Here is a 21,512-nt window from a genome sequence, read left to right on the forward strand (position 1 = left end):
TCTATGCCGGCAGCACTTCCTTGTCTTCCCTGTGGCCACCCATGGGCTCTGCCCATGCCCACCTCCCCAAGAGGCCTCCCCCATGGGACATTAAAAGAGCCACAGGGATTTATCATTGTGTGCAGAGCCCAGCATGTGGCTGCAGCCAGCCATAGTTGGTTCCTGACCTCTCTCTCCAGCCAAGAGCTTTCTTTATATCCAGAAAGAACAACTGGGGGCCAACGACGGGTCCAGCATCACCCAATAGTTTTTAACTGAGACCTGGAAAGGATGGGTGATTTTCTTAGAGAAATACCTTGTGTTGGCTGTGGAGACCCAGTGTGCCCAGGGTCCCCAGGGGCCACTCCCAACACTGAGAACCAACAGGCTGAGTGATCTGCTACCCCACTTGGTTGTTTGGAATCCCTGGACCTCAGCAGGACACACACAGGCAGGGTGAGCATGTGTGTTCAGCTTTATTTCCTTCCATGCCAAGAAATACAGAGTCACTGCTGTGAATGGTGATGGCAGTGGGGAGGGGTCCCAGGGAAAGGCTAGATCGGTACCCCCAGCCAGGGGACCACCTGTTCATGCATCTGGTGGCTGGACCCATAATGGAGCTGGAATAGCAGGATCACTGTCCCTCCCGTTTCCAGAGCATCCTGGAGATGCCGAGAGAGAGAGAGAGAGAGAGAGAGAGAGAGAGAGAGAGAGAGAGAGAGAGAGATTCTGCAGGATGGGAAGGCCCCGGGTGTGGCCATGCTCTGGATGCTCTGAGGAAAAGGCTTCAGTCAGAAGCTCACCTCTGCCTCACTTTCCCCATGGGACTGTCCCTAAATCATGCAGTCCCTTTTCCTCTTCTCCCAGAGTTGCTGAACTTAGGGACCCCAGGGGCTACCAGGAGACCATGCCAGACCAAGAGCCTGCACGTGGCTGATCCCGTAGACCTTACATCTCCCCTTGCCTGTCCTGATCTCCCAAGTGACATGAATGTTCTGGTTCACACCTCTTCCCCCTTGCCACCCAACAAACAGGGATACCTCTATTTTGGTCTCAAAGAGCCCATAAAGCAAACCAAACTAGTCCCCCTTCAGGAATGGGAGAGGTTGGAGTGTATTCCCCCAAAAGGAACTGATGTAGGAACACACAATCCCAAAGGGATCCACCCAGCCTCCCTGCCCTCGCCGGGGGTCACACAGGCCCTGTCTGGAAGGTTCAGGGCTGCCACAGCACCAAGAGCACCTTCCAGCAGCCAGAGTCTCTGTGCTTACCCGCTCTGCCCTGGAGCCTCTGAGAGGCAAAGGCCTCAGAGAGGAGCATGTGGGTCCTGATCAGTGCAGGCAAAACAGGCTGTGTCTGGGAACCTGTCCCCGCATTGAGGGTAGTAACTCTGGCTGTGAGGTGGGCAAGCCTGGGCATCTCTCTCCAAGTCTGAGTTGAAGCCAGGGGGCACCCAGGAGCAGGTGAGGCCCCTGTGGGCACAGCCTCTGCCCAGGAGAAATCTGGGAAGATCACAGGGCCAAGGAACAGGGGAGGCAGAGGGTCTTACTCAGCTCTTTTCAGGTGTCCTTCTAGATCCCCAAACTCAGAGGCTATGGCGTCCAGCCCCTGCCTCTGGGCATGTGAGTATATCCCCCAAACCTGGGGCCCCTTACTCTTCAAAGACTGGACCCTTCCACTAAGCCCTTCCTCTGTCTTGGGACTCTAGATCCAACCCAGCACAAATACCCCCTAGCAGCTTGGAAGCTCATGGGAAGTCCCCCGAGGGTGGTCCCAAAAGCCACTTCAACAGACAAAGCATTTTCTGCTTGTGGATGTCCAGGGACACTGGGCCAAACACAGAGCATCAGTTGAGGCTGGGCTGGGAGCCTAAAGCCAGGCCCCACCCAAGGCACTCTGCTTGGGGACCCTGAGTGTTAGGGATGCGGACCCCTGAGCCACTTTGCATAGGTTCTCAAGCTTGCATCCCAGATCATGGAGGAGGCCCCGGCAGGGTGAGCCCTGCCCTCCCCACAGGCTGACCTAGGTTGGGTCAGGTCCCAGAAGTTCCTGTTGGTGCTCTCCCAGGCTACAGCACAGGTGGGGAGCAAGAGGCACACTGAGTTGTCCTGGGAAGCATGCTGGGGCCAGAGTCCTCAGCAGAGGGGCTCGGAGGCTGAAAAGTTTGGGAAGAGGTCAGTGTGTCCTGCTGCCCCTGTACCCGCCTTCACCAATATCCTTGTAAGTGCCTCCACCCTGCAACGGAGGTTTAAGTGTGCCTCTTTCCAGGACAAGGCACCTTGGGGTGCCCGAGGGCATGTGCCAAGTGGCAACTTCACCTGTGAGCTCAGGTAGGGGGTCACAGCAGGCATGTGGCACAGAGCATGCAAAGTGTGCTTTTGAGAAAAGTATAAAAAGGTAAAGTCCCACATCTTTGCTCCTGTCCAAGGAAGGACGGGCCTGGGCTGCTGCTTTCTCTACATAATTGGTCTTATTTGTGGAGCTGGTTTTCTTCTCATTCTGGCAGTTTATGCTACTTCATAGGTCCCAGGAATTTGCAGGCACGAGGAACAAACCAGAGAGCCTTGGGGTCAAAGGCTGGGATGTGTCCAGGAGATTAAACCACATTATTCATAAGTTTCACAGTAAATTTAATTTCCTTCTTTCCTTCTTTCCTTTCTTCTTTCCATTCTTTCTCCAGATTTTCCCATCTGATATGGACTGACAGTGGGGTACCTTGGGATTTTCCCTCCAAGTTTGTGCTTTTGGAGCTTGAGGACAGGTGGGCACTTGGCAGTCACTTAGTCCTCCTGTGGGTACAGGGTGTGGGTTTGGAGCTCTGTGGCTGACCAGGGTCTTCCTCTGCCTGCACGGCTCCCGGGTTACTTTTATTTCTTCTGAACTGTAAAGAAAAGAACAAGTGTAGAAGAAGAGGCTGCAGAACATTGGGTCTTTAAGTCTCAGAGTTGAGGATTTGGTTTTTGTTTCCTAGTGGGAAAACTAACGGGGCCAATCAGAATCAGCCCTAAGACTTTTGCTACAATCGTGAACAAAGAGTCATTTTTGCACACACCTATAATTACAGCTACTCAGGAGGTCAAGGCAGGAGGGTTGCAAGTTCAAGGCCATCCTGGGCAACTTAGTGAGACCCTGTCTCAAAATAAACATATAAAAGGGTTGGGATGTAGCTCAGTGGTACAGCAGTTGCTTAGCATGTGCATGGCCTTGGGTTCAATCCCAAGTACAAAAAAAAAAAAAAAAAAAAAAAAAGAAAGAAAAGAAAAGAAAAGCATTTAAAAAATATATTTGCTGTTGATGGACCTTTTTTAAAAAAAATTTGCTTATATGCAGTGCTGAGAATCGAATCCTGTGCCTCAAACATGCTAGGCAAGTGCTGAACCACTGAGCTATAACCCCAGCCCCACAAAGAGGCACTTTTTTCTCTCCTTACTGGACTGACTAAAATGTATGCCACTCCTAGGGCCACTATGAGACCTGCTGGTTTCCATCTTGCCACCATAAGGAGAGATCATGCCTAGGAATGAAGCCTCATAAGGTGACACTAAGCTGATGCTCCTGCCTCTTACACACCTGCACATCCATCTCCCTTTACACTCATGCCGTAAACTGAGCCTCAGAGGAACCCAGGCAAGCTGACCAAAAACCTGAACACTTCCCTCTCCGGAGAGCCCATCATTGTCCCTGGTCCCACCATGGAATCTCAAACTCTCTGCCCCAAGTTGAGCTCTCCACACTCCTGACCAGCGAGCGCCTCCCACATTTGATGATTGGACTGGGAATCTTACAAAAATTCAGTGGGTGGGTGGGGGTAGGGCATTTCTGACATGGTCCCGGGTGATGCCCCTGCTGCTGGTCCATGGAACACCTTTTGAGAAGCAAGATCTGTAGAGATCTGCTTGATCACTGAATCGGGAGACAGGTCCCAGTGTGCGGGCATGGGGCAGCTCTGGGAGGGGTATTTCTGAACTCACAAAGCTACATGAGCTTTATGAGCAGCTGACAGTCTCCTTTGAAAAGGGTTCCCCGGCTGGAATGACTTCACTGGGTCACCTCTGGGTGCTCAGAAGTGTGGCTGCTTCCTGGATCTCTCTGCGTGCATTGTTTGCTTCTGAGCTGCCCGTGCTGTCTGAGCCAGGAGGCTTGTGCCTCCAGCCCAGAGTACAGAGCAGAGTCACATCCATTATCTCAAGTGATGCTCACAGAAGCTTCCACTCCAGAGGCTTCTTCCTGGCACTTTATACAGGAAAAACACTGAGGCTCAGCCAGACAGGACACTGGCCCAGGTCCCAAGACCATCGGGCTTCAAGGCCTGTGCCCTTTCCACACCCTTTTCTATTGATTCACTGTCCAGGCAGAAGACAGTCAGAAAACCCATCCCCACTCAGTCGTCACTGCTGGGGACTGGTCCACTTTTCTGGAATGAGAGGATAAGACTATGCCCCCCAACCCTGCTTGTATTCTCCCCGCACCCACCCATTTCCCCTGCCCCAGGGGCTCCCCCTGCTCCATGCATCTGGTCCTCACCTGCAAAATTGACGGTGACAGCCACGATGATGATGATGATCCCCATGATGATGAAGGTGATGCTGAGCAGCCGGGCCAGGCGGCCCAGCCTCCGGGCCCCATCCAGGTCCCCCTGCTGCACACTACTTCTAGACTGCAGAGAGAGGACAGCAGAGGACTCAGGATGGGCGTCCATCAACCACGTAGACCTGGGCAGCCCTTGGTGGCCTCCACATGGGCTTCCAGATATACGTCGTCCCCCACTGCCACCCACTCCAGTAGCCCCCCTTAGGGAAAGGAAGAAGGCTTCCCCTGGAAAAGTGGCTTGGGCCTCTTGTGGGGACCCTAACCAAGACTGCCCCTCACTGGCAGGGAACAGGTGGAAGCAGAACCAAGAAATTTAGGGCACTTTTGACAAGGATGGTGACAAGGCAAGTAGTAGAGGCAGATGGTACAGTGGAGACCCAGGGCCTGGGAGGGTAGGTCCAGGCCAACTTGCAGGAGCAGACAAGCCAGAGTCCCCTAGACCTCAGCCCAGGGCTTAGTCCTGCAGACACATTGGAACCCCAAGGACCCTGTGGTTCTGCCTGCCTCCTTTACTCTGAGAGTCTCCCTCTTACTACAAAAGAAAAAACGGACTCAGGGGCTGAGGATGTGGCTCAAGCGGTAGCGCACTCGCCTGGCATGCGTGTGGCTCAGGTTCAATCCTCAGCACCACATACAAACAAAGATGTTGTGTCCACCGAAAACTAAAAAATAAATGTTACAATTCTCTCTCTCTCTCTCTCTTAAAAACAAACAAACAAACAAACAAAATACGGACTGTCCTCCCATTGTTATTGCCCACTCAAGACCACATCTTTTTTTTTTGATACCAGAGATTGAACCCAGGGGGCACTTACCTACTGAGCCACATCACCAGCTCTTTTTTGAATTTTTTTAGAGACAGGGTCTCAATGTGTTGCCGAGGGCCTCACTAAGTTGCTAGGCCTGGGTTTGAACTCTTGATCCTCCTGCCTCAGCCTCCTAAGCTTCTCTGATTACAGGCATGAGCCACTGTGCCTAGCAAAGACCACATCCTTCTTCAAGCCCACGTTTCAGACCATGCAAGAAAGGGGAGGTGTCTCGGGGTTGTCCTGGAAAACTAGGATTGGGGTACCAGGGCCCTTTTCTATGACTTGCTCCTCCTTGGTGAGCTGTTTTTCTTGAACCTAGTTAGTCTGGTGAAATCAGGTGGATGCAGTTGGGGACCTAGGTGCCTCGATAGGAGGTATGTCGAGGAATCTGCAAGGGTGGCCCTGGGCTCCTGCCTAGAATAGTCAGGGGTCTCTCCTGGCCAAGACCAGCCCCATAACCTCAGGTTCTTTTTCTAATCACTAGATTTAATTAAACTTGTTTGTTCTTTTCAGATATACATGACAGTAGAGTGTATTTTCACATATTACATGTACTTGGAGTATATATAACTTATTCTAATTAGGATCTCATTCTTGCAGTTCTATACGATGTGGAGTTTCACTGGTCGTGTATTCATATATGAGCATAGGAAAGTTATGTCCGGTTCATTCTTCTGTCTTTCCTATTCCCCTCCCCCCTCCCTTCCCTTCATTCCCCTTGGTCTAATCCCATGAACTTCTATTCTTTTTCCCTGCTCCTTATTGTGTTAGCATTCATGTATCAAAGAGAACATTCATTCGGCCTTTGGTTTTTATTGGCTTATTTCGCTTAGCATGATAGTCTCCAGTGCCATACATTCACCAGCAAATGCCACAATTTCATTCTTCTTTAGGGCTAATATTTCATTATGTATATACACCACATTTTCTTTATCCATTCTTCTGTTCATGGGCACCTAGGTTAGTTCCATAGCTTAGCTATTGTGAATTGAGCTGCTATAAACAACGATGTGATGGAGTCACTCTAATACGCTGATTTTAACTCTTTGGGTATGGACTGAGGAGAGGGATAACTGGATGACCTCAGATTCTTTACTAGATTCCCTCTATTCTTCCTGGAGTTGGTGGACTTGCCCCAGCCCCCTCTGGCAACAGGCATAGGAAGCAGTCCACCAAAGTGTGACTACTTTGGGGGCTCCAGGCCAATCACTTGGTTATTTTATTTTTTGACTCTTAGAGGCCCCTGAGTTTAGCATGGAAGTGTGGTTAAGTACCTTGAGGGGAGGAGGAGGGGGAGGGGAATGGTAATGGTGACTTATTAAGCTCTTACTTTGTGCCAGGCAGCTAATGAGCTCATTTAGCCTCAAAAATCATGCTAAGAGATTAACCGTGCTGCTCCACTTCCCTAAAGGAAAATCAGAGGTTCAGAAATGTGACCTTTCCTCTCTCTGTGCCCTTGATTTAAGACCAAGGTCCTTTTACCTCTCAGAATTCTATCCAACTCCCCCCACCCCAACTGTGCACTTCCAAGTTACTTTTAGGACAGTCTGACAACTACCTCCATCTGCTCCTTACCTGTAGGACTTCTCTCACTCACCCAAGTCCCAGTTATTGGCAGCAGCCTCAAGTCCACCCTGCGGGTCACAACTCCTCTGCCATTCCAGCTTGCTAATTTTCATCCTTATTTATTTTTCTAGTGTCCAGGATGGAGCCCAGGGCTGGGTGCATGCTAAGGAAGTGCTCTACCACTGAGCCTATCCACCTTGCTCATTTGTCACCCCCTCCAAGTCAATTCCATCACCACTCTCCTCTCTAACTTCCTTTTACCTGTCCTTGTTTTAAGCACCCCTTTCACTGGAGCTATGGCAACAGCCTCCTGAGATCCCCTGGACCCAAGCTCTGTCCCTCATTCTCCTCTCCCCACCGCCATTTCACATCACAGACACTGTACCAGACCGCCAGGACACACAGCAGGGTGTGAGTTCCCCGTTCCAGTTCCTAGGCTCATGGGACTTACATCCTGCTGGCCTCCTTTACAGTCACACAAAGAAAGGCAAAATTATAATTGTGGATAGAGTTCCAAACGAGAGCTACGTGGTACTATGAGAACTTATAAAGGTGGAGTCAGGGAAGCCTCTCTGGAGGAAGAAGCCTGGAGCTGTTGTGAAGGATGAATCAAAATTAAGCAGATTATTTTTCAAAAGGAAGAAAAGTGTTCCAGCAGGAAAAAAAAAATTATATGCAAATCATGTGGGTGTCAACTATGTAGATGCTAATAAACAGCTGTTGGCTGGAGCTAAAAGAGGGAAGACAAGGAGGCTATAGAGGGAGGCAGGGCCAGGCCAGGTAGGGCTCTGCCCGCACCCAAAGGAGGTGGGTGTTTGTCCCAGAAGCAATGGGAGCCAGTGAAGGATATCTGACCAGGGGCAGGGAATGAGATGACTGGGTACCAGTTTTTCTAAAAGATCCCTTTTATCTTGTGGGCATAAGAGGGGGGTCAGGGAGGCAAGTCAGGAGCTGTTATGTAAGTTCAGCGAGATGATGGAGGCTGAGAGGCATCTCTCCTGCTCAGCATCCTCTGTGGCTCCCCATTGTCCACAGAACAAAATCCAACTAAGCTTAGCTTCATTTCCTGTTTGAAATCATCTACTCTTTTCTGCAACCAGTGGGCCCAGCTGCTCTGAGCTGTACAAGGTGAGATCATTGACCTCCTCTGCTCCTGCCTGAGTTTCTGCTTTCCCACAGCACCAGGTCCAGACCCTCCTCACCCCTCGAGGGCTGGCTCTGTTTCAATGCTACCTGCCCTGTGAAGCCCACCAAGATTTTCCCCCCTCTGCTGGAATAATACTCACCTCATCTGAGTGTATGCTAAATGCTCAGGGAATTTCATCCTCCAAATACTCCTATGAGGCAGGGATGGAGCCAGAGCATAGAGAGCCATGCCCGCAGGGTCAGAGAAGCAACGGATGGAGAAAGGCCCCATCAACAAGGACCCTGACTGGTGCATAGTGGAGTCTGGACATTGGGAACCTATGGAGGGTTTTAAGTGGGAACTTGAACATGTCGATGCAGACTTGCATTTTGGGAATGTTCTGGCCAGCTACAGTGGAGGTGGGGAGAAGACAAATTCAGATTTATTGTAAGTAGGGGACTGGGGGAGAGTTCTGATTAGAGATATTGTGAAAGAGAAGGTCAGATGAAATGTGGAGAGGGGCTCACTGGGACCATTCCCAGGCTTCTGGCTTGGGGGATGGGTGAGCAGAGATGCTCTTCCTAGAGATGGAGGAAGAGTGCATGTTCAGGGTGGGCCCTGTTCAGATGAGAGTGCCTGGACGTTGTAAATGTGTCTGTCCAGTGGGATCCAGAGGCCCAGAGCTCAGGGAGCATCAGCACAGGGATGCAGTGTGATGAGGTCCAGGAAGCACGCAGGGGGAAGAGGACAGGTCCATAGGCCTGTTGTCCTGTGTGAGGAGCACTGACTGGTAAAGGAGGGTGTTGGGAAAAGAAGCTTGTCACAGGGACTGAGGAGCGATCAGAGGGGAGGAGAGGGTGACATCCAGGCAGTTTGAGATGGAAGTTCAAGAGGTCCATGGTGGCTTCTCATGCATAGAGGTCAAATCACATGAAGAGGAAGCTAGTGACCACGAGAGGACTTAGGTGTCTTTGGTGAGAGAGTTCAGAGCAGTTGTGGGAAGGAAACGAAATGGAGCTGTATAAGAAACAAGCAGGGAATGAGCAAGGTCAACAGCAAGAAGAGACAGTCTTGAAAGTTTAGCTTTGGGTGAGTAGGGAAATGGCAGAGGAGCTACAACAGGATGAGATGGTGGGAGGGAGTCTTCAAGATGGGAGAGGAAAATACCTGGCAAGGAGGGAGAGGGCAATGAGGTTGAGGAGTGTGACTGGTGCCACACCATGATGTCCAGGGCAACAGAAAGGCCGAGGTCTGGACTTGCACCCAGGTATGAACTGTGGACAGAGCAGTGAGCACACCTGTCCCTGGAGACTGAGCAAATGTAGGGGCAGGTGAGCTCTCACCTCCACAGGTGTGTAGGTGGGCCTGGGCAGGAAGCTGGAAGTGATCATGCCTCTGGGCCTTGGGGGTTTTTGACCATGGACTAGTGTCAGCCAGTAAGGGGACAGAAAAGGTGGATCTGGCTTGAGAAGGGGGCATGATCAGAACTACAACCCATCCTAAGATTCATGGAAGGGACCCAACCAGGAGCAGGTATATACTCCAGCTCCCTAGCTGAGCAGACTGGATAAGAACCCAGGTTCTGATCCTGACCACCTGGATACCTGCCCCAGCTCCACCATTAACTATGAAACCCTGGACAAGTGGCTTTCCTTTGAGGTCCTGGATTCAATCCCCGGCACCTAGTATTGTGAAGAAGAAATGAAGAAAAGAAAAGGTACCTACTTTACTGGGTGGTCATGGGGACGCAGTTCGTCGGCCCCTCCTTGGGTGTCCCATGGCATGGCATTGTGCACCTCTCTCTCTTTCTCTTATCACTCTGTGTCATTATTTCTTGGGGCCATGTCACTCTCCTTCTCCAGACTGTAAGCTCCTTGAGTGCAGGGACCATGCAGCCTCCATCTTGGTATCCCTTACATCTAACCTAAGGCCAGGACCCAGTAGGTCCTCAGTAAATGTTTGAGGGGAAAAAAAAAAAAAGAATAAAAGGACCAAGACAGAGAATGAGAGGAGAATCTGTTTTCTAACTGCTGAACTTCACCAGTGGAAAGTTCAAAGTCAATGAAGGATTCATGAGAGAGATAAGGACAGAGGGTCCCCTTGGAAAGACACCTGGCATCTGGGTTTGGGCCCCACCCACTAACCCATGTCACCTACAGCTCCCCCGATGGTCAGCTCAGGTCACTGAACTCAAGACTTCCAAGACTTGGCAGCATTAGGAGGAAGAAAAGGCAGCATGCAGAAAGGACTCAGAGATTTTTAAGAAGTTCAGCGTTAGAGATTCTGGGGCTACCTTGGATGATTACCAGGGGACTCCTCATCTGTAAGCATGACAGGAAGGGGGACAGGAGCAGGATTTGAGATGAGAACTGTCCTGAGTTTCCAGAGAACTAGCTGTGCTTTTAGTAATGATTCAGGACCATGGAGAGAGACACGTGAGCATTTGCTTGGGTGTGGGGAAAAGGTCTTAAAGAGAAAGATATCTCTTTTCTTTTTTTTTCAGCAATGTTAAGCCCAGTCTCTCCTTTGTCCACAGAGCCACGAGCCCACACATCTCAGTCATGCGTGTGCCTTTGGGCCTAAGACCCCCTCGAGTTTGCAGCAGTTGCCCCTGGTTGAGCTCAGTGCACTTGCTCTGTGGATGGATGAACACGGGGTGAAAGAATGGGCTGTGCCTACAATACATCAGTAAGAATCATTAGATTACCAAAAATGCCCGAGGAAGGAAAAGTCAAAACCATGCTGGATCTCTGCCATGCTCCCACGTGTTGTAGGAACAACCCACAGAGGAAGGGTCATTGGTGACTTCCACCAAAACCACAGACAGGCCTCAGTGCCTCCCCCAGATGATGTGAGGAAGGGTGAGACACTTCTCCCAAAATTGGTTAAAGTCAGAACTGCCCATCCATGAGGGATTTGCCCTTTCCTCTGACATTACAAAGTGTTTTATTTAATATTAATACGAACAGCAAGTGCCAGGTATGGTGGTTCATGCTTATAATCCCAGCTATTCCAGTGGCTGAAGCTGAAAGATCACAAGTTCAAGGCCAGCCTGAACATCTTAGCCAGACCCCCATCTCAAAATTTAAAAAAAAAAATGTGATGCAGGGGGCTGGGGACACAGCTCAGTGGTAGAGCACCCTTGGGTTTAATCCCCTGTATCAAAAAATGAATAAATAATGACAACAGCAACCACTTGCACTTAAGCACTTGCTATGTGCCAGGCTCTGTGCTAAGTGTCTCACATACATTAGCTTGCTTGATCTTCCTGGAAGCCCCCCAAGGTAGATGGTATTATTGTGTCCATTTTGTGGGGGAGGGTGGAGACAAGGGATTGAGCTCAGGGGCACTCAACCACTGAGCCACATCCCCAGCTCTGAGTCTCAGTGAGTCTCACTGAGTTGCTTAGTGCCTTGCTTTTGCTGAGGCTGGCTTTGAACTTGTGATCCTCCTGCCTTGGCCTCCTGAGCTGCTGGTATTTCAGGCATGCTACACTGCACCCAGCCTATTGTATCCATTTTATAAATGAAGAAGCAGGCTAAGAAAGAAGGATGAGTGATATGGATGCTGGTTCTATCACTATTGCTGGATGAAGGCCCACTGTCCGGGGTCTAGCTCCCCTCGTAGGTGGAGAACTATGGCATGCAAGAACATGGCTACTTCTCAGCCTGATCCAGAAGAAAAATCTGACCACCTTAGGAGACTCATAGGAGGCCAGAACAGAGCTGGATCGGGACACCTGTGACCATTATTCTTCAGACAGAACCCTAGAGACTGATCACCTGTCAAAGCCACAAGATGCTGCTGGACTTAGTAAGGATGGAGGGAGAGTCGGAGGGGGGCATGAAGAAAAAAAGAAGTGGGATTTTCCCTTTCCCGGAACAAATGGCTGAGAGATTTGGCTTTCCCAGGGGTTTCACTGCAGGTTTCTTTTATTAAGAGAATAATAAATTCAGCATTCAGCTGATGAGCCTTGTCCCAGCTGTGTGACCATGAGCCCAGCTCTGCACAGCTCAGCTGCTTCATCTGTTAAATAGGGATAATTAACCAGACCACCAACCTCAGATGAAGTTCCTCCACTGGTTACCCAAATGCAGGATCAAGTCCTTGACCCCAGAGATGGAAGGAGACCCACCACTCCCATAGCCTCTCTTGAGCCTGTTAATATCTGCAGAGCGTGCTGTCACATGAGATTGGTGTCCGGCTACCACCACCTTCCCGGCCTCACTGGCTCCCTGTTCAGCCCTGTTTCTGCCATGTCATCTCAGTTACTCTTGCCTCCTTCACCTGTGCCACTTGGTCCTGCTTTCATGGCCGCTCTGCCATCTCTATCCTTGGGTGGACCCAATGTCCATGTCTACAAACCTACACCAACAGCGGGAGAAACTCATACCTACCTGTAGGCTGATGACAACCCCCATCCATCGTCTCTAACCTCAGAAAAGCCCTCCAGTCACTGACCTGTCTGTCATCTTTCTTCTGCCATCATGCCCCTATTTCTCAGCAAATCCCCTGGCCTTCCATGTCCCTGGTAACATGGAGACCGCAGAGCATGAGCACCTCCCTTTCTTGAGTCTACCTACCTGTCTTGGCCCTCATAGCCTCTCCTCTTCAGGAACCCCACTCCATCAATCACCACCCCTCCTTTTGTCCAGGCCTCTCCATCACCAGGGGCACCCCTGAGTTTCTCCAGGGGCCTATGAATGGCCAGCTCAGTAGACATTCCTGTCCTCTTTGAACCTGGCCTCTCTACAGCCTTTGTCCACCTCCTCCTAAGTCTCTCTCCCTCTTTTCTAGCTTTCCTCCTGCCTCCTGGAATATTTTATTAACCCTTTTCTGGCCACTTCCCTCTGCCTTAAGTGCTGTGGGCCCCAGAGCTCTCTCTAAGATGGCGCAGATAGTTTTGAATTGGATGGTCAGCAGCCTGAGGCAAACGGGGCTCCTCCCTCCTAACATTTTCCTCTCATTGTCCTTCCTTCTGACCCCAGAAGTCAGAAGTCAGACCTTCATCACCCCTGCTAGGACATGGGGTCTCCCTGCGGGTAGTCCATTCCCACAATGCAGTTGAGGGTTGGTTTTAAAATGTGAACTGACCATATCTTGCCTTGGCTTAAAACCCATCGGGAGTTCTTTAGAGCCACCAGAACAAAATTTAAATTCCTGGAGCAAGTCCCTGCCTGCCTCCAATCCCTGTCACACTCTTGTACCCTTCTGCCATGCCCCCAAATGCCATCCACTTACATCTACTCCCCAAACGCCTAGCACAGTGCCTGGTTCATAAAGGGGCCCAGCACTGACAGGGGCGAGGTATCCTTGAAACAAGCAACCTGCCATTCAAGTCAATGGAATGAATGAATGAATGTGGTCAATGTAGCCAACTTTAGAGTTTCTAGAAGCCCCCTTTGCCCTTGCCCTGACCCTGGTTCAGGACTCTTCACTTCTGTGTCAAGCTCATCCTTCTTCAGCCCCTCCTCTCACCCTATGCCAGACAGATCCAGCAAAATGGAAATCTGGCCACAATACCTCAGCTCCAGACCTGCCAGTAGCATACTACTGCAGAGAGGAAGCTCAAAGGGGATGCTGTTGATGTAGGTTTGTAGACATGGACATTGGGTCCACCCAAGGACCCAATAGAGCTAAGTGGAAAACATCAGTTACAAAGGCCATATATTCAATTGACCCAAAGCACCCAGAATCGCCAAATCTATAGAGAGCAAGATCAGTGTTGGCTTAGGGCTGGGCAGCTCGCAGGACAGAGGAAGACAGCTAGAGTAGAAAGGGCTTCTTTAGGAGATGATATCCTAAAGTTGACTGTGGCTAAGTTGAAACGATCTTCGAGGACAGTAAAAACCACTCGATTACTATTCAGCTATGAAAAAGAATGAAATTCTGTCATTTGCAACACGTGATGGAATTGGAGGCCATTGTGTTGAGTGAAATAGCCAGGCACAGAGAGACAAGGAGCAGAATCTAGAAACGTCACTCTCATGGAAGCTGAGAGTAGAATGGTGATTACAACAGGCTGGGGACAGCAGTGGGTAGGAAAAGGCTGATCACTGGGTACTAAGTTAGAGTTCAGAGCAGGATGCTCTGGGATGCTACTGTACAGTGGGGTGACTCTCGATAACATAACATACAGCATGTTCCAAAACGCTATAAGAAGGGATTTTGAAAGTTACCACCATAAATAAATGCACTCCTGTAATCCCAATGGCTTGGGAGGCTAAGGCAGGAAGATTGTGAGTTCAAAGTCAGCCTTAGTAAAAGCAAGGCTCTAAGCAACTCAGTGAGACCCTGTCTCTAAATCAAATACAAAAGGGCTGGGGATGTGGCTCAGTGGTGGAGTGCCCCTGAGTTCAATCTCTAGTACCCTCCACCAAAAAAAAAAAAGAAAAAAAGAAATGATACATGTTTGTACAAAGTATACATGTATTGAAATAGTATATGACATCCCCCCAATATGTCAAATTTTGTGTTTTTATGTATCAGTTACAAATATTTTTAAAAACACCATTGAGTTGCACCCTTTACATGGGTGAATTGTATGACATATCTCAATGAAACTATTTTTTTTTTAATAAAAGGGCAGGGCATGTAGCTCAGTGGCAGAGCACTTGCCCAGCATGCACAAGGCCCTGGGTTTGATCCCAGCACTGCATCAACAACAAAACCTACAATGGCTTCCCATTCCCCACCAGGGAGACTCCCAGCTGCCACTTAGTTACTATTACCATGGAATAGCACTTAGGATGCATTGAGTGTTGCTCTTATGCACTTTGAATGGCCCATCCCACTTTACCCTCCAGTAGCTCCCTAATGCAGGCATTATGGTTATACCCCCTTTTCAGAGAGGTAACTGAGGGTAAGAGGCTTGAGAGACTTGTCCAGGACTCTCTAATTCCCTTGTGGTTATGTCTAGCAGGGGCACTTGGTGCAGTATTTTGTAAGGACTTGTTTACATGTTTCTTCCCACTGGAAGACAGGTCACCGCAACTTGGCAAATGGTGTCTGGTTTAGTGCTAGACTTCTTGCACTGGGCCCTGCAACCATCTGACCTGACTCAAGAGCCTTACAAGGACGTAGAAATGCTGGAGGTGGGTTCAGTGTTCTTACCATCTCAGGTCCAGTCCAGTTCCCTTTAAGGAAGGCAGCTCCTGCCCAGCCTGGACACTGCACCCCCACCCCCATGCCAGGAGACAGATTCTAGAGTCTGTTTTCTCCTGAGCCCTTGTGTGAATTCCCCCTCCAAAGTCTCTCTCCCCTACTGGGATCTTTCTCTGTAACCAAGAGGTTGGCCCTTCCCAGAGCCACTGGCTGCACACCTGGAGCCTGGCTCTGTCCCCTAGCAGTCCCCAAGTGCAGCAGGCAGCACAGGAAGTTCTTAGGGATGTACCAGGGAGCCCTGCCCAGCCCTGTCTCTTGAGCCCATGCCAAATCCCTCATACTCAAGAATGCCACCAGGGGTGGTGGTGCTCCACCAACTTGGGAGGCTGAGGCAGAAGGAGAGTGAGTTCACCTTAGGAAGACTTGTCTCAAAAAAAAAAAAAAAAAAAAAAAAATTTTTTTTTAAAGGATTGGGGGATGTTACTTCCCTGTAAAAAAAAAAAAAAAAAAAAAAAAAAAAAGAATACTGTCAGTGTCCCCCGATCCTGGGGGGTGCTACTGTTTTTGATGGGGGTAGGGAAGTCCTCCTCTAGATGGAGACTGAGACTTAGTGAAAAAATGTGGTCTTTTTCAGAGAACATCCAGAGTGACTACAACTCCTAGGAACTTGGTGATAGATGTGGCAGCAGCATGTCACTCCAAGGGAAACAGTGTCACCCCACCTGGTCCTTTGGCCCTGACCGGCCTTGGGAGCCCGAGTTTGCTCCCATTTGCTCCTAACCTTGTTCTAAACATCATTGCCATGCGTCTCACTCTCCCTCCTTCTTTCCTGAACCTCCAGGGTCACCTGCCAACATCTATTGACATTTTCCCTAAGTAGCTCTACCCAAAATAACTTGGCTGGGGAACAATCTAAGCCAATTTAAACCCCACAGAAGTAAAGACTAGCCCTTCTTGGTGAGGCAGTCCCTTGCCCTCTGACTCTCAAATTCTTCTCTTGTGCCAGGCCAACCTCCCCTGCCTTAAAGACAGATGCTGGAGTTTGTGTAACCATTGAGGCCCACAAGGCTCCAGGGACAGGCAGCCATCTCGTCCTTCCTTGTTTGCCCCTGGGGTGGGGTTAGGGGAATCCCTGGGGCCCTCAGTGCAGGCAAGTAAGTCACTACCAGCTCTTAGAAACCAGAGTTGGCAGAGGCTGGTAGAATGCCCAGGTGGCCCGGATGCCTGGCTCCTCTCCTGGACATGGGGGGGGGAGTGCTGAGACCCCCCCTTCTGGCTGCTCAGGAATGGCTCCTTGGGGCAACCACCCCCTCCAAATAAGCAAGACCCCTGACTTGGCTGACTCTCTGCCCTACAGAATTCAGCCCTAGGCGGTTCCCTGAGTCCCCTTCCCTGGCAGGAATGGGGCAAAATCAAGCCGTAATTAATGCCAGGAGCAAGGACGGAAGAAGAACTCTCAGCCCCTGGCCTCTGGAAGTAGGAAGCTGAGCCAGCAGACGTCTTCCCACAAGACCCCAGCCCCTGGGGCTCTTTCCTCAGCATCCCACCAGGCATGTCTGGTGCCTGCCTGGGGACATGCCTGCCAACCCCAAGGTCCAGCCCCTGCCCCCGAACAAACAGCAGCACTTACCATAATAGAAAAGATGAGGGGGATGAGGTTGAGGGGCCAGACAGGGCAGAAGCAAGAGGCGATGGCAAGGATGAGGTAATCTTTGGGGGCTTCTTGGTCCTGGGCGAAGGAGGTGGTGGCGACAGAGGATGCCCGCCTTGAGCTGGCCCGGGAAAGGGAGCCAGGGAGGGAGGCCTCCCGGTGCCCCTCGGAGATCACCTTGAAGGGCAGGCTGTGGCCGTTCTTCTCCAAGTCCAGAGCCTCCGAGAAGGACTTGGACAGATTCAGGGCTTTGTCATCCTTGCCCTCCACCTTGGTGAGGAGCTTCTCCATCTCGGGCAGGTCCAACGGTGAGGTGGAACCCGTCTCCTGCGCCTGGAGAAACTGAGGTTGCCCTGGGTTAGCCATGTTGGTCTGGGCTTTGGGCTACTCCAGCTCCAGGGCCTGGACAAGGGGCTTCAGAGGAACCTCAGCGCACCATTCCCCAGCCCGGAGTGGGAGCCTCCAGTGCAGGGATAGAAGGGTGGCCCAGGGACCCAAGGGCCAACTGGGTGCTGGGAGGGTGAGAAGGAGCCAGCTGGGTTCTCAAGGCCAGCTGGGTTCAGAGGCCAGGGCCTGGGCCACCCCTGCAGAGCTCCCAGGGAGCTGCAGCCTTCGGCTCTGCTCAAGTTTGAGGCCAACTTTGCTGACAGCACAGATGGGCGGGGAAGCAGAAGAAAGAGAAGAATGCTCCTTCCTCTCTGGAGTGAGGCTTAGGCTGAGGCAGGGAGGCTGTGTGTGTGTGTGTGTGTGTGTGTGTGTGTGTGTGTGTGCATGCGCGCGTGTGCGCCCCATTCAGCCTCCCTCCCTCTCCACCCTCCTTGGAGATGCCTTTCCTTTTCAATTCCCCTCTCCCCAGAGAGCTACCCGGCAGCATCCCGCCTCTGCCTCAGCCCAGCCCAGCCCAGCCCAGAGGGACTTGGGCTGGCTTCTGGTTTCCATTGCAACCCCAGGACCTGCTCCTCTGGGCCAGGGGCTCTGGATGGGGAAAACAAAGGTGGGTCACAAAGACATGTCTTCAGCCGTCCTGGGCACTGAGCCTCCTGCCTCTCTACCCAGCAGGATCGTGCTTCCTCCTATCTGGTAGGAAATGCTGGGCCCTGGGTCTACCACATCCCACCCAGACCTTGACCCTCAGCCCTTAGAGACCTCTAGGCCAAAGTCTTCTTCCTCGCTCCAAGAGGGAAAGGGAAATGTGAGCAGCAGGGTGGTCCCCGGAGGACCCACTAAGTGGGTTTCTAAGCAGCTCACCAAGGCATGGGGCAGAGGTTGGGGTGGGGGGAACAGTAGCTTCATTTCATGCCCATCAGGACTTTTCCATGGTGGTGAAGAGCAGCAGGCAGAGACCCTTCTGCTCAGCAGCTGCTCAGGCGGATGCCAGCTCTGGTTGTGGCTGCCTTTCCAGATTCTCTCTCATCTTTGTTCCCTCCCTCTGTTTCTGCCTCCTTTATTCTCTGTGTCTTTTCCTTTCTAAATCCCTGACCTCTCTCCTTACTTTGATGATCTGGAGCCACTAGAGGTAGGGGTGTGTCGGGGGTAGAGTTTGGAGGGGGTGATGAAATCATCTAAAATCCTAGGGTTAGGCATGATATGGGAAATGATGCTGGAAGGGCCTCAGAAGCTGTGGAGTTCAAATCTGTTGGTACTGCAGTTTGGAAACTGAGGCCCAGACGTGGGAAGAGATGCTCATCTCAAACTGTATCTCAGTTAGATATCAATCCTTGGTCTAGTTCATGAGGCAAGCTAGGAGCAAAACCAACTATGTTAGTGGGAAGACATGGCTTTGGGTTGCATATCAAGCTGTTTTCAGAAATGCTGCTTCCAGCCAGGTGTGGTGGTGCACACCTGTAATCCCAGTGGATCTGGAGGCTGAGGCAGGAGGATGGCTAGTTCAAAGGCAGCCTCAGCAACTTAGCAAGGCCCTAAGAACTCAGGGAGACAATGTCTCTAAATAAAATATAAAAAGGGGCTGGGGATATGATGTGGAGGTTAAGAGGCCCTAGATTCAATTCCAGTACAAAAAAAAAAAAAAAAAAGTTGCTTCCAGTAAAGGCTGGGTCAGACAGGTGAAGGGAAGTATGTACACACAGAGAACTGGCCAGAGGGAAGAAAGGAGAGCCCTGGAGAAGAGCCATATGCAGGGCTGACCTAAGAAGAGCTCTAGGGAACTGAAAGGACCCCTAGAAAATCATAAATTTGGAAAAAATATTTGTGGCTATAGGGTAAAATTTTTAGGTTTAATAAATCCAACTGTATTAAATTAAGAACTTTTGCACAATAAGGTAAATGCATTGTTATTTGCAAAATGCCCCCCTCAGGGGAGGAGTGTCTACATCACAGACCTCAGGAAGCCCCTTAACCCCCAGGCCAGTAGCCCAGCCAGAGGAGTGAACTGGGTTCCTCTGTCCAAGGGTTTCCACAGATATGTCAATGTCTTTCAGTTGTGAAATCTCCTTCCAAGGTTAGCAAGTTGGGCCCCTGAGATTGCTGGTCCGGGTCAGTATCCAGGTACACAGAATTTCATGATATAATCCAGGAGCTGGCTGTTGGGTAGAGGGACTCAGGTCCTCTGCAGGCTCCATCTGCCCAACTAAATTCAGTAGCCTCTGGCCACATGAGGCCACTGAGCACTTGAAATATGACTAGACAAATTGAGATGTGATTTTAAAGACAACAGAGAAAAAAGAATGTAAACTATTTCATTCATATTTTTATATTGATTGCATGTGGAAATAATAATATCTGGATATATTAGGCTAAGTAAAATGTTACTAAAATTAATGTCACCTATTTCTTCTTACCTTTTTAAAAATGTGACTTACATTATATATTTTTATTAGGCAGTGTCTAGCCTAGAAGACAGAAAAAAAAACAGACATATATAAACCTTTTAAATTCTGTAAGCAAAGGAAAAAAACAAAACAAAACAAATCCAGATTAGTTGGTGGCAGCAAGGTTGCCTGAATGAGTTGGTTACCGTTTCCTTCTTAGGGCACTAGGAGACCAGGCTTGCTCTGCCCGTGCAAGATGCTGGCTTGCAGCGTCACCTAGTGGGCTGTGAAATGAGGGGAATAACCGGATTTGGAGCCCAACCCTGCCAGCAGTTAAACCAGGTAGGTTCCCAACTAAATGGTTCATGGAAACCCATGGACTATATTAATCCTACAAAGGAGGTTTGGTCTGCACAAGTTTTGACTCAACCAGTGTTTTTTTAAACTTCATTCCACATAAAAATTTGGGTTTCAGACTTTCAAAAAAATAAATTCATTCATTTATTTATGGTACTAGAGATTAAACCCAGGGGGTTCTACCACTAAGCCATATTTATTTATTTTTACTTTATTTTTTATGTTTTTGAGACAGGGTCTAAGTTGCCAAAGCCAGCCTAGAACTTTGTGATCCTCCTGCCTCAGTCTCCCAAACCACCAGGATTACAGGTGTGCACCACCACACCTGGCTGGAGTTTCAGACTTTTAACATAAAATCTTGGAACTCTGGGCAAATTTCCTACAGAAACCGGGCCAGCTCCAGCCTTTAGAAGGGCTTTGAACTCCTTGGTCAACTCCATGTTCCCTGCCTGCCTGGGAATCTGAGTGACGAGCCCTGGGCCAGCTAGACATTTGGGTCAGCCTCTTGCTATTCACAGCTGGCTGGCCTCACTGAGCTCTGGGGTGGACACAGGGAACAAAAGGAAGGAATTCCTCTCTCTTTCCCCATTCCCAACTCGGTGGTGGGCGCCTGAAGGAGGTAGTGGTGACCCCAGCTCCCTCATCCAGGGCCTGGCTCACAATCAAGGCCAACCGGTGGGCAGAGGTGGGCTTGGTTAGCGCCCAGAGTGTGTCCCCACTGACACTGATCCCACCTCTGCCCACCCACATCCTGTGTGCTCTAAGTGTGACAGATGCTGAGAGAGGTTAGGGATACAAACAGAGGAGGGGGAAGTGGGCCTACATACTAGGGGTGCTTTGGGTCGTGGGGTGAACAGGAAAGAAACCTCAGAAGTTTCAAGTTAGGTCCAGCCTAATTCAAGGTGAAGAGGAAATAAAACCCCCTCTTATCTGTTCTGCAGCCCTTTTAACTCTGGGCATCTGATTGGGTGTCTGGAAACCTATAGAGCTGTCAGGGTGGGCATCATTGAGCCAATTTCTTGTCTCACTGAAGCCTTCTGGGGCCCAGCCACCCCTTCTTTAGAGGCACCAGAAGTCTTCTGACATCTGTGGTCACACATGTATGTGCACATTCGTGAAAGGCAAGGAAAACTTAATCTGATGAAGCTCCCATCAGAGTTAGAACCCCAAAATTTCACATCTAGTGAAGTGAGTCCTTCCAAAGGAGCCCACTGGGGATACATTATTCTTGACATCCTTGCACAAAATATGAACCTACTTTTCTCTGGGGTTATCCTAAGGGGACAGATCTTTCACTTTTGGGGGGGTACTTCTCTCTGGGGTTATCCTAAGGGGACAGATCTTTCACTTTGGGGGGGGAGTACCAAGAATTGAACTCAGGGGCACTTGACCACTGAACCACATCCCAGCCCTATTTTGTATTTTATTTAGAGAGAGGGTCTCACTGAGTTGCTTAGGACCTCAACTTTGCTGAGGCTGGCTTTGAACTCATGATCTTCCTGCCTGAGACTCCCAAGCCACTGGGATTACAAATGTGTGCCACTGCACCCAGCAGATCTTTC

At 50.2% G+C, this 21,512-nt stretch overlaps 1 protein-coding gene across 1 annotated transcript; it reads right to left on the reverse strand.

The window, feature by feature from the left end:
* Positions 1 to 436: 436 nt before the first annotated feature.
* Trarg1 (trafficking regulator of GLUT4 (SLC2A4) 1) lies at positions 437 to 17,591 on the reverse strand. Its single transcript, XM_076871641.1, has 3 exons — positions 16,805 to 17,591; positions 4,504 to 4,636; positions 437 to 2,860 (listed from the first exon to the last, which is right to left on the reverse strand). Exons 1-3 carry the CDS (start codon positions 17,189 to 17,191, stop codon positions 2,847 to 2,849), a joined length of 534 nt encoding a protein of 177 aa, XP_076727756.1. The 5' UTR covers positions 17,192 to 17,591; the 3' UTR covers positions 437 to 2,846.
* Between the last annotated feature and the right edge of the window lie 3,921 nt (positions 17,592 to 21,512).

This window comes from Callospermophilus lateralis, chromosome 11 (assembly GCF_048772815.1).
Source record: "Callospermophilus lateralis isolate mCalLat2 chromosome 11, mCalLat2.hap1, whole genome shotgun sequence".
NCBI lineage: Eukaryota > Metazoa > Chordata > Mammalia > Rodentia > Sciuridae > Callospermophilus > Callospermophilus lateralis.